Here is a 17110-nt window from a genome sequence, read left to right on the forward strand (position 1 = left end):
TCCCAAAAACCTTAAGAAAAGAAACCCATGTATTTTATAAAACCCAGAGTATTCATCTACAGAATACAAAAATAGGCACGTTCTAGAAGACAAAATTTGTACAACGGCTCTGCACAGAACCCTATGCTTTCATGCTTTTTGCCCTTCAGGGGCAGTGCCATTCTCTTAACTGGAATGCTCTGAGCATGTTCTGCTCACCATGGCAGCTTTCTGCTCTCCCCTGGTACGGATCATCCTCCCAGCACAGGGGGAGTGCAGCCACCACAACTCACAGCACCTTCCCACACAGCAAGAACCTGAAGGGGAGAGATGGCTTTCACCAGCTCCTGCGGGTTCTAACAGTGCCACCTCTCGGCTGCTGAAACCCTGAATTTCTGTGTCGCGATGTATTAGTTTATTGACTTAAATCTTCTGTTATCTTGTGGTGCGTTCAAGCGTTCCCCGAGTTACTACAGTTAGTTTCTCCCCTGTGTTATGCCCTCCTACCCAAATGTCCCTCAAGGAATCTCCTCCCTCCTCACCAGATTTTTCCCTGTCTGTCAAGACAACCAGGCCCCTTGGGCCCATCCATCAGCCCAAAGCCTACCCTTTGTTCCAGAAAGTTCCCTGTCCCTCACCCCAAGATCCAATCCCCACCCCAACCCTCTCTCCTCCCCTTGTTCTGATTTATTGTAGCCTTCGAAACCACACCCCGAGAGTCGCTTATTGGTTACTATATGGTGTCCACCCCCTGTTTTGAAAGATTTTAAAAACCTGTGCACAGGGCTGCTGAAGGTTAACTTCTGTTCTCCTTTAGGAATTCTTTTGTATGTGCCTTCCCGCTGCCTCTCTTGACAAATTAGCTGCACTTTACACTGCAGAAGAGCTTCCTCTGCCTCCTTCACTCGGTCCTCCAGGGGTCTCTACTGCTGGGCAGCTGACCCATAGGTTCTAGCTCAGGCAAAACCCTAACCTAGGCAGTTCCCCATTCTTGCCACTGTCCCTGGAACATCCCAGAGCCAGGCAGGGATCCGGAGGGCAGTGACAGTGACCCACGACCTGGCATGTCACACCCCCCAGAGCCACACCTGCCAGGCCACAAGCCCCAGCCCTGGTCCCCACTGGTGACCTCAGCGGCTCCTGGACATCCTCAGCCTGGGTGCAAAGGCAGCCACAGGAGCCTCCCAGGGCGCTCTGGATCCAGGCTGCAGACACCATAAAGCCAGCACTGAAAGGGACATGGATGGTGACTGCAGCTGCATCTTCCAGTGCTCACCAGCTCTGTCTACTCTCTTGAGTGCACCCAAACCTCACCTGCAGCACCATGAGCACATTTGCTCTTCTCACCCATCCTGGAACATGGTGTTCCCACATCGTACACCAGCCCTTTTCAGGGAGTGACCAGCTCCCAGCTGCTCCGCTACCCTGGCCTTACTTTCTGTTTCCCAGCAATGAACTTAATGGATACACTCATGAGAATCCCAGCACAGCATTTGCTTCTTAGGAGCTCTTAGGCAAAAACCTCCACTGATGACTAGTTTTTGCTCAGAGAAGGAGGTACTGACAAGCATAACGTACAAGCAGGGCTCTGGCATAAGTATTCCTGATCCACAGGATTCCACCTATTATTGTTGCCAGTTTCTTTGCTCATATGTTAGAGCCAGTTCTGGACAGAGGCTGCTGCGGACAGGGTAGGAAAATTTGGAGAAATAAAGGTGCAGCAGACAAGCAAAAAAAAAACCAAGGGGGAAAACCCTTAGAAACACAGAGCACAACAGAAGTCCTCAGAAATGGTTCAATAGAAAATGCCACCAGCAGTGAACAGAGCCTGAGGTTGCTCACTGCCACCACAGGGGCTCCTCAGTCCCCTGCTGCTTTGTGTCTGATCCCTGCTGGGCTCCCTCTGCCCCTTCAGCAGACACAGCCCTGCCAGGAAAGGGCTCCATGCTCTGGTGTTCCCAGTTTGCTCCAGGCTACATTCTTAGCACTGAAAGAAGAGGTGAAACAAAGCCATTTTCTGTCTTGCCTGCAAACTCTTCTTCTTCAGTGCCACTGCGAGAGATCATCCCTTTGTCAGCTTGGCACTGTGCCTGCTGCATCCTCATCCCTGTCCCTTCCATCAGTTTCTGCACATTAGCGCTCGCTGTCCCACGTCATGAAAAAAGAGCTGTGTCAGAAGAGCAAAGATTGCATTTTCTTGGCCTTTCAAACAGACACAAGAAGCAGGAGTCCAAATAACTTTGTTGCTTGTTCCTGACCTCCTTTTAGATAACTCTTTCCTGCTTTAATACAAAAGTCTCTTTTCCAACGTGGATGGAATGTTCTGTAATTGGCAGTTGTTTCAGACTGTCAGGCACTATGGGAGTTTTCTCTTGTCTCTGATGGGGATTTGGTGAATTTTCCATTGGTCACTTGGTGGTGTCACCATGGGCTGGGCTCAGTGGCAGACTCTGCTGTCCCCAGGGGATGCATTGGGACGCCAAGCCCCTCAGGGCTGGAATTTGGGGTTGGGCGGACTGGGAGCACCAGGAGCCTGGGCCCGTGAGGAGCTGCTGCTGGCGCTGGCTGTGCTCAGCCCGCTGTGCCGAGCAGCCGCGGCCATGGAGACACGGGCGGGAGCTGTGGCCAAGGCCGGCAGGCGGCGCGGGCCGGCTCGCAGCTGCGAGGACGCCGGCAGCCTGTGCCCTGAGGCCGAGGCGGTGGCGGGCGCTTTGCGGGCAGGGCTTTTCCGAGCCGGCCGCAATGTGCTGCCTCCGGTGTAGGCCCGGCCGCTGCGGAGCGGCACGGAGCTGCCGGGCAGCCCTCGGCCGTGTCTGTGCGCACAGGGCAGGAGCAGAAGCCGGAGCAGAGGTAGGAGCCGCGGCAGGAGCCGGCCATAGCGGCAGCTCGCCGTGCCCGGGGCCGCAGCCGCAGCTCTCCCCTGCCGGCCGCAGCAGCAGCCGCTCGTCTCCGAGGCTCCGGCGCTTCCCGAAGACGAGGGGTCCGGCCCCCAGCACGGCCTGGAGCCCAGCAGCCAGAGGAGCCGCCGGCGCCGCAAAAGGCAGCGCAGAGGGCGCAGGTTGAGGAGGAGCCCTGTTTTTTACACTTAACGCCTCTCCTTCCTATTCTGGCAATCAAACACAAGCATTTCATCAATACACCCTGAAAGTGCTCTTGCTGAGTCAAGCCACATTGCTATGTCAATAAAGCAGGCGGGACTCAGTTTCTTCATGCAGGGAAAGCTAATTCTTTATTCACGTAAATTGTTTTTTTTATTGTTTTCACAGACCTTGTGTTCAACTCCTGCTGGCTGATAGTTTCCTTGCCACACAATTCGTTGCCTAGAAGGTGTTTTGGTGTGTACATGCTAAGACTCTCTCTTTTTAAGACTCACTCTTACTCAGGTGATTACATTTTTCTTTCATGGACGCTCCTGCGACAGATTTTTTGTTTATTACAGATGCAAACAGTTTTCTTAGCACAATAGCTTGTTGTGCTAACTGCACTCATTCTTATGACTATTCCCGTGGGAAGTTAGCTGGCTGCACATAGAAGTCGTAACAGGCCAGCTGGGAATTTACCATAGCAAGGCCTGATTTTATAAGGCCTTTATTTTCTAATCCCCCTACCTGTGTGCAACACATTATGACTTTCTTTCAGAAATTAGTGAAGAAAACACAAATTGCCTACTGAATTTTATTCTGCTGTCTTCCAAATCAGTTCACTCCTCAAGCAAAGCCCTCAGGCACATCCCCGATTCCCTCTCTCCCAGCAGCTCAGAGCTGCTTTTGGAATTGTGGGAATTGAAATGGTAGATCAAGGACCTCCTTACTGCAAGCCCTCTGCTGGGGCTCTGCTGGGGCTCCACCCCGGCCAAGGCCGGGCCTGCTCTCACCTCCCAGGCACGGACAGCTCTGCACCACAGACCTTCCCAAGCACCCTCTCTGATCTTTCTGCTTTCTCCCTTGAGCAAGACTCTCCTCCAGCCAAAGACATTGCACTTAGGGATACAGATCCAAGTGGCAGGAACCCAAAATGCTCTTGAGTCATGACTCAATGCCTGCATCTGCATAGGATGTCTTTGCTGCCCCACTCCTTTGGTTTTTCCTGCAAATGCCATTGCTCTTTCTGCCTTAACTAGAAATACCCCTGCTAGGCAAACACCAGCCAGTGGGCTGCGGTGGTGTTCATGGGACCAGGGAAGAGATGAGAATCTGACGCCATGTTTCTGAAGGTTGATTTATTATTTTATTATATATATTATATTGAAAGTATACTAAAAGAATAGAAGAAGGGATTTCATCAAAAGGCTTACAAGCAAAGGAAAAAGAATGGAATGATAAGGGATCAGAAGGAGGGGAATCTTCCAAATATGTTGATGTTTCAGAAACTTTATTTAATTACCATCCTAATCTATAATCCTATTCTGTAAAACCCTTCAAAAATCCTATTCTAGAATCCTACTCTACAGAAGTCTTCATCAATCCTGTTCTAGAATCCTACTCTACAATCTTACTCTACAAAACTCAACAATCCTATTCTAGAATCCCACTCTACAATCCTACTCTACAAAACTCTTCAACAATCCTACTCTAGAATCCTACTCTACATTCCTACTCAAAATTGGCTACGAATCATCATCAAAATTGGCTACATCATCTTGACACGATTGATACGTTCTCGTCTCCTACTTCCTCTTCTTGACTGAGTTGATGAGTAGTGCCAGGATGCATGCTGGCTTGGCTGAACGTACAAATGGATGCTGTCCACAGGAAAAAAAAAAAAAAGCACACAAAGATCAGTGAACCATGACTTTCCAATCTCAGTGCTTCACAGCCTCAATCACTATTCTTCTAGTTCCTAGAAAGACCAAAAAAGTAGAACAGTGGGACCATCTGCTCCCCTATTTTCATGTACAGGACATTGCCATCACAGGTAAAGGTGGCCCAGAATCCCTCTCATCTGTTTATTGTGATGTCTTCATCTTGCTGGGATTTTTGGCCTTCCAGTGCTCTAGAAATGGTGCTTTCTGTCCCTGGCATTTCTTCCTTTCAGGAAACTCCAATGACTGACACAGGTCCCTGCCTATGCAAGACAGGCACTGTGCTGATTCCCACAGGGAGACAGAGCAGTGTCTACCTTTCGATGCCCTGTCCCTTGTGTGCTGGTTGGCACCTTCCTTCCCAGCAGAGCCAGCCCAGTGGCACCGGGCCCTGCAGTTCCCTCTCTGCCACACAACCCGGCAGTAACCCTGGCACAGTTCCCGTCTGCTTGAGCGTGCCAGGCAGCAGATGGGGCTGGGACAAGTCCCTCCCAGCTGTCCCTGTTTGCGTGGCAGAAACCTCTAAGGGTGGGCTGGGGGTACAAACCAGGGCCCCTCAGAGGCTCACAGTGAGCCCCCCACAGCCCCTCCTGCCCATTGCCAACTCTCAGAAAATGCAGAGAGAAGTGGAATTATTGAATTTAGTGAAGACCAGGCCCCAGGGAGACTTTATTGCCATTTTCCAAGACTTCAGAGTGGTTTTGAAGAAAGTGGGGGACGCCTTTTTTTACAGGGCTACTTAGAGTAGGATGTGGGTGAATATTTTTAAACACAATGGAGATCTAACCACAGTAGGTCTAAGGAAGAACTTGGTGACTCGAAGCATGCTGCCAACCCTGGAACAGATTATCCCGTTCCTGCAACCATTCCGGCTCCGGTGGCAAAGGGCTCTGAGCAACCGGATCTCGTTGAAGGTGTCCCTGTTCATTGCAGGACACTTGGACCAGAGGACTTTTACAGGGCACTGCCAGCCCAGCCCAGTCTAGGATTCCTCACCATTTTCATTTGAGGGACAGCAAGAGTGGAGGTGAGGAGGAAGGGGGCTCATGTGATGCCTTGGACTTGAGTGGAGGAGAAGCCCAACCCTCGGAGCCTGTTTCACCTGCAGCCCCTTCACATTTTACCTGCAGGAGCTCCCTGGCAGACCAGCGCTTCTGCTCATCTGTCTGCAGGCAGCAGCTCAGGAAATCACACAGGCAAGGCGAGAGGTGCTTGGCCTGTCGCAGCTTTGGGGCTCCTACTGTGGCTATCAGTTGTTTAGCCTGGATAAAAAGGAAACATGAGCCTCCACCTACTGCTTTCACATCTCTTAAATGCTCTCCCAGATCCCATTGTTTAAGCTCCATTCTGCAGTGGCAGTTCATGCCCTGGCAGAGATCCAGAGATGACTTTCCTTTACCAACCAAAAACCCAAACCCTGATGCAGCCAGAGCTTTTCCACCATCCTGCAGATCTTGCCTTGGCAGCTGATTTCATTGACTGACCTAGTTAGTGGGAACTACATCAACAAAAGCATGTTTGCTTCTCTGAGGACTCACACCAGCTTGACAGGCTTTTTTTTTTTGGAAGAGAGACTTAGCTATACTAACTCATTTCAAGGATTAGTACATGAAAATAATTTCTCAGTGCTTGTTGGTCCCTTAAGCACAGCTGTCGTAGAACAAAACTCATCAAGGTTTTTGTGCTGTTCTTGAAAACAATGGTAATTGGAAGAAAAGAAAGGAAATCCATCACGTATTCCTCAGGTTAGGAAACAAACATTTACAATCTCATCCTTAACACAGACACATTAAGATGCCTGCACAAATGTATTGGGACCAAAATGCCTGCTTGGGCACAAAGGAGTCACCTGCATCTCTGTCTCTCGGGAGTCTAAAAATTTCAGCTTCCCATTTTGCAGCAAAAGAAAAATTGTCATGGTCAGAAGAAGGAGAGGTGCCATCCCTGTGGTCACCCTCTGCTTATTGGCTAGTCAAGTCAATGCATTACTGGTAGGCCCATCCCAGAAAGTGCCAGGAAACACTGGGAGGTTTTGGCAGGCGCTCCGCATCACCAGGCTCTGGCTTGGTGACACAGAGAATGTGCCTTTGGCTATGGGAGAAAGACAGTCACTGAGGGTTTCAGTAACACTGCACAAAAAGCAGAAGAAATACTGTGGCATTTACGCCCTTATGCCCAGGTTCCAGGCATGCTTGCCAGTGAGAAGAAACTGCACAAGGGGTTAGGTTCCTCTCTAAAAATCACAGTTTAAGATACTTTGTTGGACTTGGGTTTCCTTCCTTCATTTCTGAAAAGATAACAGCAGTTTTAAGGTGCTTATTTCCTGTTACTGGGGACATCTACACAGGCAAATTAGCTGGAGCCACTTATAACCCAAAGCAGAGTGTTGCCTGAGAATGGAGTTTGTTTGCATGTGGCAAGGCTTGAGTTCCCCCACTGATGCAACCAAAACCACAGCAGGTGCTGATGTGTTGCAGGGATATTTTTAGGAGGGGACCTTGGTGTTAAAGCAGTTCCCGCAAATGGCAGTGGGATTTTGTCCCATGTCCAACACAGGACATGGGACAGGTGAGAAAGACAGTGGGATCAAGTGAGTATTTGCTCCTTACCGAGGCCGGACTTTCATTGCAGTAAGGAGGTTCTTGATCTACCATTTCAATCCCCACAATTCCAAAAGACCATATGTCTACTTTGGGGCCATATGGTTGATCCTTCACCATTTCAGGCGCCATCCACCAGATAGTCCCGGCAATCACGCTCTTTCTATTCTTCTCAGGGGTGAGCTGAGTAGAGAGGCCAAAATCACCTGAGGAGAAAGCAAAATTTTGATTTTATTTTAATTCTGTGCAATTAGGAAAGCAAGCAAAAGAATTCCCCAGTAGAAGTTTGAAAATGGGCTGTTGAATCTCCTGGCATTGGTGACTTAAAAAATCCCCCATTTTAACACTGCCTCCAGCATTGGGTTTTGTTCTTTGAAAGCTTTACACTTGTAGCTCCCTACCTCTGGCAGGGACATACACAGAGCAAGGTCACTCTTGACTGCTTGTTCCTTGTCCTACCTCTGTGCACATTGCAACCATGTCACCAGCTCACAGCGGGTGTCTCTGTGCTGCCACCAGCACCATTTCTGGGGAGCTGGCTGTCACTCAAAGCAGCCCTACACCCCACATCCCTGGAATACTGCACCTGACCAAGAATATACTGACCCAGCTTGACAGAACCGTCGCTTCTGAGAAGGATGTTGCCGCTCTTCACATCTCGGTGGATCACGTAGTTTGAATGAAGAAAATCCAGCCCTCGCAGGCACTGAGAGAGAAAAGAGGAGGGAAAACATAAGTGATGGGATTTCATCACACAAAAAACCAAACAATCTAAAAGATTCCCTTTCCGCAGGGGAATGGGCAGTAATGGCAGAACACAATGCCACTGAGAGGAAGAGCTTGCTGCTCCAACACTTGCAGAGCAGAACCTTTCTGAGGAAAGGCATGTCAGCTTTTGAAAGAGCAACAGCACCTGCTCTTGTAGACTGTCCCCTGCAAACCAGCCAGGATGACTGCTGCTGCCATGCATGTGCTCAGAAGCAAAGAGCATTTGGGCTGCACTCCTGTCCTTTTCAGCTGAGGACTGAGAGAAATGAGTCTCTCTCTTTTTTCCTTTGCTGTTTGTTTCAAATCCTGCCACCAGCACCTTTGCTTTCACAGGCAAAGAATGCAGTAAAGACAGGCAAAAGTTTAGCGAGGCAAGATGGACAACAGCAAATACATGAGGCAGAGTGAGAGTACAACAGGAGATAAGAGTACTGGCACTGAGCACAGTGAATGCATGGGCACTTGCAGGCCTTTCACTTGAAGTGTTTTTACTTGCCCATAGCATACCAGCAACACAGAAACAAAGCTTGGCACGTGAAACTTCTCCTGATCTGAGCCCCTGTTTCCCAGATAATCCTGCCCAAGTCCTCGGAAACACAGATGGGATTGCTGACCTCCCTCGAGATGGCTGCCATCTCAACTTCAGAGAGGTAGGTCTTGCTAATGACATCACTCAGGGCGCCTCCATCCATGTACTCCATAACTAGCCAGAGTTCCTCACCCAGAAGGTAGCTGAAAGAAGGAAACAAGAACATGGAAATAAACATGCATAGCTATCTTGATTTTTTACTTCTGGCTTTTTTGTTTCCAGGTTCCTTTGTGACTAGGACAGAATCAAAGGGATAGACATTCCCTCTCAGCTGTGCATTGTTTGCAACCTGTGCAGTCTGGAGGAGAAAGACACAGCTGTGAAAAGGGAGATGTCTTAGATGGCTAGCAAAGGAAAAGTTCAGTTTAGTAACAGCCCAGATAAAAATATGTCAGCCATAGTGTTTTTGGAAATAAGCACCTAGTCTTCCTGGCATGCACAGCAATGGCAAAGAGTGGTAACGATCTAAGGGAAATTCACTTCAGGATGGTTCATCAGCATTTAAGAAACTTTAGAATATCTATCTGGAAAAAATGTGGAGGCCATCTACTTCGAGGCTGTTGACTTAGTAAGATACAGCTGATCCAGCTTTTGAATAATTTTGGAATAATTTTCAAACTAGGTGTGCCAGGGAAGACTCATGCAGACAAGATGCACTCTCTTCTCATCCATTGGAGATGAATAGAGAAATATGAATGAATAAAAATTAACAGCTCTACTTTCTGCCACTGACCAAAGTGGGTTTTTAACCTCTCATGTTTGCTGTATGTAAATGCCCATTGATGGGATAAGACCAAGACCTCTCACCTGTCTAAATAATTCACAACACTGAGACTCCTGTATCTCTTCATAATCATGATTTCATTAAGGGTTAGTTGCTTCTTCCTCAGTCCTTTTAGATTTATTTTCTTGATGGCCACCTAAAATAACATTGAAAATCAGTAACTTGAGATGTTGGTGGCACAAGACCGCCACGCAATGGAGCGAGTGATTTTGCAATGACACAGCTAAGCTGTGCCAAACTGCCTTGTGATCAGGCACTGCAGTAATTAGGAACTGACATTCCAACAGCCCATTTCTCTGCTCCCTTGGGGGACAGTTACAGGAGATGTGGGGCCACTGAGGTTTTTCCTTGTCCACTTGGTAACAGTGGTGTCTCAACTATCACCTCCAAACCTCTGACCACAATCTCTGCTGCTTTGTTTGGGATGCAGAAGAAGTAATCCATTCCTTAATACTCTGTGGATACACCTTGGGCTATGGGCAGGGCTTAGGGCTTTTAGGGACACCTTGCAGATCTCTCCCTATGTGCAGTTCCCAAGTGCAGCACTGCAGGTGGCTAAGGAACTACCAGTAACTTTCAGATGGATTTGCTGGCAGCCAGAATCGAGAATTCAGGACTCTGAAGCTGTAGCCCCAAAGAGCAGGGAGGTGCTCTAAGGCACCACCTTTGTTTTAGCAATGGAGAGCGAGTGAGCGCGTCCTTCTCTGAAAGGAAGCGCTGCCCTGCGTGCCTTCCTTCCGGCAGCTGAGGAGGACAAAGTGCCAAATGTATTTTGCAGGCTGGCACCAGTCTGTGCTTCTTGTGCCTTTTCAGCACAGCTCTACCCAAAGCTCCAGCCACAGCTCACACCAGAGGGGAAAGCCCCTCAATAGCAGCAGAGTCTGCGGGGCCTGTTAACATTTACCTCTCCTCCTGTGGCATTGTTGAGTGCTCTAACCACATGTCCAAAAGTCCTAGAAACAAAGGAGAAGCTGTTTAGGTCCTAAAGTGAAAGCAGTCCTAAAGTGAAAGAGTGTTCCTGAAGAACTGGGCTTCAACTTTTAGAAAGTTTAGTCTTTCCTCTTGGGTTTCACTTTCTAAACTAGGTGGTTCCTTTCCTGACCACAGAGCATTTCCTTCTGCAAACCAGGGGAAATAAATGTTCCTGGCAACTGCTATCTCACTCAGCTTTGATAGGGGATAGGTTGCTCTCTCAGGCAAGCAAGTTTCTTCTTTGTTCATTAATGTGGCAGCATGATTTTGAGACATATAAAATTGCAAAAGAAATTAACAGAGAGCTGTCCCACACTTGAGAGACAAGGAGATCTTCTGGGTCCTGTTCTTTGATGCAGACAAGACCTCGGCAGCATAGAGATGTCTCTGACAGTGCCTTCTGATCATATTCACAAATTCTGAGCAGCACTGAGAGATGGCACCATCTATCCCCAGTGTGTGAACATGTTTGCAGCTTGCGTGACTTCACACTGGATAGATATTCCACCAGAAAAAATTCTGCCCCATTGCTATGCAGGGGTATCTGCAGGAGGACTCACCCGCTGCCAATACGCTCCTTTTCAGTGTATTTCATCAGGGGATTTTCAATGGGGTTCACCATTCTCCCTGAGGGAAACAAAATGCAAGATGCTGACATTAAAGCAGAGATGCCAGCTTCCAGGAGATACAAAAGGCAGCCCCACTCTCTGGGGCTCTCAGCCCTTTGGGGTCAGCTGGGTAACAACCACCACAACAGCAACAGGACTGGCAGCCCTGCAGTGCAGATGGCTGGCACAGAGACTGATTTTGTAATTTCCTTTCAGGAGTTCTCTTAACAGGAAATAAAGCACGGGGAGATGCATTTTCAGGAGAGAAGGACATTGCTACCTTTCAGCAGTTTGCCAGATGAATTCTTTTCCGTTAGTAAACCAGAGCAGCTCAAACTATAAATGATCCTGATAGGGCTTTCAGCATCAGGACCCTGACCTGTTCATGAGCAGGCTGAGCTCCAAGATGCCGCTGTCCTATCTAAGGAAGGCTCCAGCCTCTGCAGTCAAAGCAACCCTCAGGGACAGGGCAGCTAGCACAACAAGGCTGGCAAAGCCCAAGAACGAGCACTGACAAACAGTGGGAAGAAGCCACAGCCAGCCTGAGCCCCATACAAGCTGTTGTCCCCATTCAGGACACAACAGGATGGGCTTTGACATCAGCCCCACTAAGGTGTGGATCAGTGCCCTTTTTGTCCCAACAGGTGATGGTAGACACAGAATCCCCTGGGCTCTGCTCTCAGCCCCACCAGGTCTTATCTGAGAGCACAGCACTGGCAGCTGTTACAGGCAAGAGGCAGATTCATTGGGTTGTGCTGCAGAATCACAAAGGACTTGATGTGTTTTCCTAGAGACTGGTCTGAGCGGGGCCTGGGCCTATGGGTAGGATCCTAACAGTCATGGGAAAGAGTGGGAATCTGGTATGGAAAAGCGCCATGGATCTGAGGAATATACCATGGCTGGGCTGGAGGCTCTCTCCTGAGAAATGCCTGCAGTACAGTTTTATCTGATCACGCCACTTGGATGTGTCTCTTGGACACATCTTGATAAGCATAAAACTAGAAGATTAAAAAAAGGTTGTTCTAAAAGTATCTCTTTTTTCTTCGGGGGCAAATGGAAAACACCTCGTGCTCTCTATTTGTCCTGTAACCTGATCTTCTTTCCAAGTACTTATTAACAACAATATAGCATTCTCTTATTGACAAAAAATATATCATTCTTATGAAAATAAACTGCAGATATAGTAGTCGTAACAGTAACAATCATAAAAATGCCATCAGTAAGATGTGGGGCAAAAGAGCTCTTTCAGAATGGAGAAAAACCAACTCCACCAAAAAAATCCAAAAACCATCAACCTAAAAAATCTAAAACACAACAAAAAAAACCCCACAGAAATAAAAAAACCTCCACAGAAACAAAAAAACCAAAAGGCCTCCACAAAAAATAAACAACACATACACAACCCACTCCCCCCCCCCCAAAAAAAAAAACCAAAACAATCCCCAACCAAATATACAAAACTCCAAAACCAGTCCATTTCTGTGAAGTTTTTTTGCTCTGATGACTGGTTGGAAGTCAGGAGTCTAAGGAGAATTTAGGAAACTGAAAATTCTGTTCAGTTTGGCCACTAGCACACAGGACTTGCCTAGATCATTTCCAAGGTCACATCCTTCTGCTGATCCAAGAACAATCCCTGCTTCAGCCTTCAGCAGAGAGGGAAGCTCAGGCAAACGCAACCCAGCCAAGGTGCCCTCAGAGGCAGCAGGAACACCCAGAGCTCTCTCGCTACCTCAGAGCACAGCGCTTCCTCTGGGGAGTCCTAAATGTCCCTGTGGCCCCAAACTCAGTAGGAGCATTTGGTACAGCTCTGCTGACACCTGCACACAACACACTGTCCCTCAGAAAAGGAACACCCCAGACGTACCCAGCATCTCCAGGTACTTCTCCTCAGTCTCCTGTTTCGGAGAGATGAAGGAACTGGCCAAGCTTGAGGTCCCAGGTTTGATAGAAAGGCTTCTTCCAGGCAATGCTGCTGCGGCAGCAGGTTCAGAGCCCTTGATGTGCTGGACCTGGAGCACTTCTGGTGGGCACTGTTCCTGTGCCTCACTCTTAACTTGGGGTCCTTCATTACCAGACATTTGCTGGAAGTCTTCGCAGGCTGCCCGGTCAGATGTCAACTCTTGCTCCTCAAATGAAACAGAACAAAGCAGTCAGAGACTACAGCTTTTTCCTGTCAGCCAGGAGTCATCGACTATGAGGAAAGGGAAAGAACAGATTGACAATGGATACAGACAGCTTGTTTCAGTACTCCATCTTGTCACCTTGTTCCACTGTAAAAACACCTCAAGAAACCAAGAGAGCAGGAACAGGCCAGCAGGAATCAATTTGGACGACTGCTGGCTAAAAGGCCAAAGGACAAGTTACATTATCCAGGGCAGCAGAAGAGAATGAGCACACCAGCAAATGTCCTTCAGAGTGACTGTGATACACACTACAGCAGGATAGCACTCAGAGGCATGGCCGCACCCCTGCTGCTCTGCACTGGAAAGGCAAGAAGGGCAGAAACCACCAGTTTGGTGACTGCAGTGGCTGCATCCCTCTTTCACTCACTTCTAGAGCCTGAGGGAGGTGATTAGGTTTCTCTCTGAAGATTTTAATTTCTTCCTCCAGCTTCTTCTCCCTTGCCTTGTTGCTAGCCTCAGAGTCCTGCAGCTCTGCCTGCATGTGTCCCTTGGTAGACTGTAAACGAGAAGGGAGAGGACATTTCATGGGTGGGGTGTCCACCACCCTTTCACTCACCTGGTTTTGTTGATCGCCCCTCTGCTGATGGAGATTCTCCTCTTGAATTCTTCCCATGTCTTCTTTGCTCTTTTTCTTCACGTCCATGATGTCATTCTGTGCTTCGGGCAGTTCTGCTTGTGGCTCTGCCTTGATGTTCTGTGCACACAAATGCAGAGCAAGTGACTGGGAGCTGCCATCAGCCTCAGCTTATTTCTCTTGCAACCTCAAAATCACATTTATTCAGCCACTTCTTTCTACCTCCCTACCCACCTCTGCTTCCATTGCAAACCTCCTGTCCCAGGGCTGATCTTTGCAGATTCCAAGGCTCTGTGCTTCCAGTGCCTGTGGGATTCCTGGCCTCCTCAGTCCCAAGAGCTTTGGTTTATGCTCCTCTCCCTGCCCTTCCCTCTGTCACCTGGCCAGTCAGGCTTACCTGGCCATTTTCCTGTGGCTCTTCCACCTGCTGCCTGAGCTGCTCTTCCTGCTCTCGGGCTGGGAACAGCCCTCCCTGAGTCTGCCATGGCATCTCTGATGAAGCAATCTGCTCCTGCTCTCTCGCTAGAAGCACCTGCACAGAAAGCAAGAGAAGATGGGTTTCAGCTTCCCATATGACCTTTGTGGGCCAAGACTCAAAGACTGCTGGGCTCATACGTTCCCAAAGCACTGTGCTGCCGCTCTGCTGGGTCATTCTCTGTTTGAGGGGAGGCACAGATTCCAAAGTGACCCTGGCCTGAGAATCAGGGGCCATCTGGCACTGAAGCTGCAAGAGCCTCTCAGGCAGCTGCCAGGGAAGGTGTGGCATTTCTCAAGGGTCTGGTGGGGGCCTCCCTCTGCTTCTGCCATGTCCTGTTTGTCTTTCAGTAGTGACTGACAGCCCACCCTGTCTTACAGCTCCATCTTGGCTCTGCAGGTGGCTTCCTGGGTGACCACAGCCCTTGTGAGACACTTCTGGAGTTCATGCTCTCTTCAGGCCTGCACCAGCATTCCTGCCTTTCTGACATCTACATTCTTGGTAGAAAACCTGGTCATTCAGAAGATGAGGATGCATGCAAAATTCTCTGATGGATGTCACAGAGCCTCTATGGCCACATCAGTACATGGAGGAGGACCAAAGTGTTTCTTCTCCGTCTTTTGTCAACTGAGAATTCTGACCAGCAGTTACAGAAACTCTTCTAAGGCCCCATTAATGAATGTACTTACACAGCCCTGGGGATGCCAGTGAAGGAAACCATGTGTCATGTAATGCATGGCATGTATGACCAGATTCACCAAACACCACCTAAACCTGGAACTGTTCCACCTCTCTAGGACAGGCAGAAATGTAAAGAATTAACTGGGGACATCAGGGCAGAAGAGGCTGGAGAATTGGGGAAAAAACCACCATATCTGGAGGGGGAAACATCTCTGCCTGCTCAGAATTGGTCGAGGGAACATGTCTCTAATCCCCTCCTGATAGGGATGCTTTAGGTGACCTTTGCACCTCCAACTGCCTTGGACCAGAGCCAGGAAGATTCAATTATGTAAATGTTGCATAGATAGATAGATAGACAGGCAGATCTCATTACTGAAATCTCTCTTTAATGTCCTCTCTATTGCTACACACATCAAAACTTGGTAGCCAGTGCCCCACTCAGCGACAATCCTGAGATTGCTCTCCTGTTGCTTCAATAAAGCACACTGTTGGGGAATCTGGAGCATGTAGGTCCTTATGGAAAGGGATCAGACCCAGAGTATTGCACTGGGAACTGCGCTCTTTGTGCATCTGTGCTCGGCCAAGTTCTTCTCTTGGACCCGAGCACACTGATGGTGCTAAAGTGGCTGGAATCAGAAATGCAGCCCAGCCCCTCCCAGCTCCTGTGATCTCTGAGGAACAGCTGGAATGCAAGGGCATTGATCTCCTTCTCAATTCCCAAACACAACACACACTGATTCCCTGGGCTGTACAAAGTCACAGGCAGTGTTAAACTCAAAGTGATTTTTAAGGCCATGCTGGAAAATCTGGAAACACAAATGCTCCTTCTGCATCAAAAAGTGTACAGAATGCCTTCCAGTACTTGATAAGCACAGCAAAGATTGTGCAGAAGCATCCTTGCTTGCTGGAAAATGAGAAAATGAACAGGGCTTCTCCTCCTAGGAAACCAACAAATCACAAGATGGAAGTGTCACCTATGTATGTGTGTAAAGCATTTGGATGCATGAGGGCATGTTTGGCAGGGAAACAGCCCTTGTGCTGAGCACTATCATGTAGGGATTGATGGAACTTTGCCTGAAGGTCCCTCCTGAGCCTCCCATTGTCCAGACTAAAGTTCCCTCAGCACCACCTCACTGGGCTTGTGCTGCACTCCCTTGTCCATCTCCCCTGTCCTTCCCTGCACACACTGCAGCCTTTCCATGACTTTCTGCTCCCCAGAGCCCACAAGTGCACACAGCACTCCAGCTGTGGCTGCAGCGCTGCCCAGCACAGGGCCACGCTCACTGCCCTGCTCCTGCTGCCCCACTGCTGCTGACAGAGTCCACCATGCCCTTGGCCTTCTTGGCCCCCTGGCCACACGCTGCCTCATCTTCAGCTGCTCAAGGCCGCCAGCACCCCTGGCTCCTTTTGGCCCACGCAGCTCCCCAGACACAAAAGTGCCCATTTCACTTCAGATACAGCAGGCACCATTTCAAGATGGCCTTCCTGTTCCAAGCAACACAAGACAGCAGTCAAGGACTTGCAGCTTCACCCCACTCCAGGCTCCAAGGCACTTGCCAAACCTGCAGACTTCAGGACAAAACAGATCATCAGGAACTTGCCCCTTCTGCTGTTTGCCTCACAAGGCTTTGTAACTCTGCAGTTCCTTTCTTTAGCCACATGGGTCAAGAATGGCTCACACAGCTCCATAGACAACACAAACATCTCCATTGCAGCTTTGCAAAAGCCAAAAGGCAGCTGGGCGAACAGGGACTCTACAAGTGAAGAACGACTCAAGAAAACTGCAGAACACTTCCACAAGCCAAACACACCTTTTCACTAAGGGAAAACAAAGCAACAAAGCCTTTTGACAGCCAGCACTACCACATATGCTCTTGGCCATGACACCGCAGAAGCCCAGAGATGGAGCTTCCCTGAGCCAAGCAGCCAGAAGCTCAGCTGGAGCCCCCAGATCTGCACTGCCCCAACAGGACAGATCAAAGGCCAATTTCGAGCTGTCACTGCCTGCAGGAAAAGGCTACGTCCTGCAGGACTCCAGCACTCAGCATCCTCGGCCAGGCACAGCAAGTGCTGGCTGCTCAGAAACTTGCACCTCT

The 17110-nt window shown here is 49.1% G+C and overlaps 1 protein-coding gene across 1 annotated transcript in view; it reads right to left on the reverse strand.

The window, feature by feature from the left end:
- Positions 1 to 2467: 2467 nt before the first annotated feature.
- LOC135460135 (serine/threonine-protein kinase PAK 3-like) overlaps positions 2468 to 17110 on the reverse strand; it is a 67584-nt gene continuing 52941 nt past the window's right edge. The window contains exons 5-14 of the mRNA XM_064736807.1: positions 14256 to 14390; positions 13841 to 13978; positions 13652 to 13780; positions 9545 to 9657; positions 8763 to 8880; positions 7987 to 8086; positions 7390 to 7586; positions 5905 to 6042; positions 2875 to 2978; positions 2468 to 2792 (exon numbers count right to left, since the gene is read on the reverse strand). Of these exons, the coding sequence (XP_064592877.1) occupies positions 2468 to 2792; positions 2875 to 2978; positions 5905 to 6042; positions 7390 to 7586; positions 7987 to 8086; positions 8763 to 8880; positions 9545 to 9657; positions 13652 to 13780; positions 13841 to 13978; positions 14256 to 14390 (1497 nt within the window). The remainder of the gene's footprint in view (positions 2793 to 2874; positions 2979 to 5904; positions 6043 to 7389; positions 7587 to 7986; positions 8087 to 8762; positions 8881 to 9544; positions 9658 to 13651; positions 13781 to 13840; positions 13979 to 14255; positions 14391 to 17110) is intronic.

Source organism: Zonotrichia leucophrys, chromosome Z (assembly GCF_028769735.1).
Source record: "Zonotrichia leucophrys gambelii isolate GWCS_2022_RI chromosome Z, RI_Zleu_2.0, whole genome shotgun sequence".
NCBI classification, from domain to species: domain Eukaryota; kingdom Metazoa; phylum Chordata; class Aves; order Passeriformes; family Passerellidae; genus Zonotrichia; species Zonotrichia leucophrys.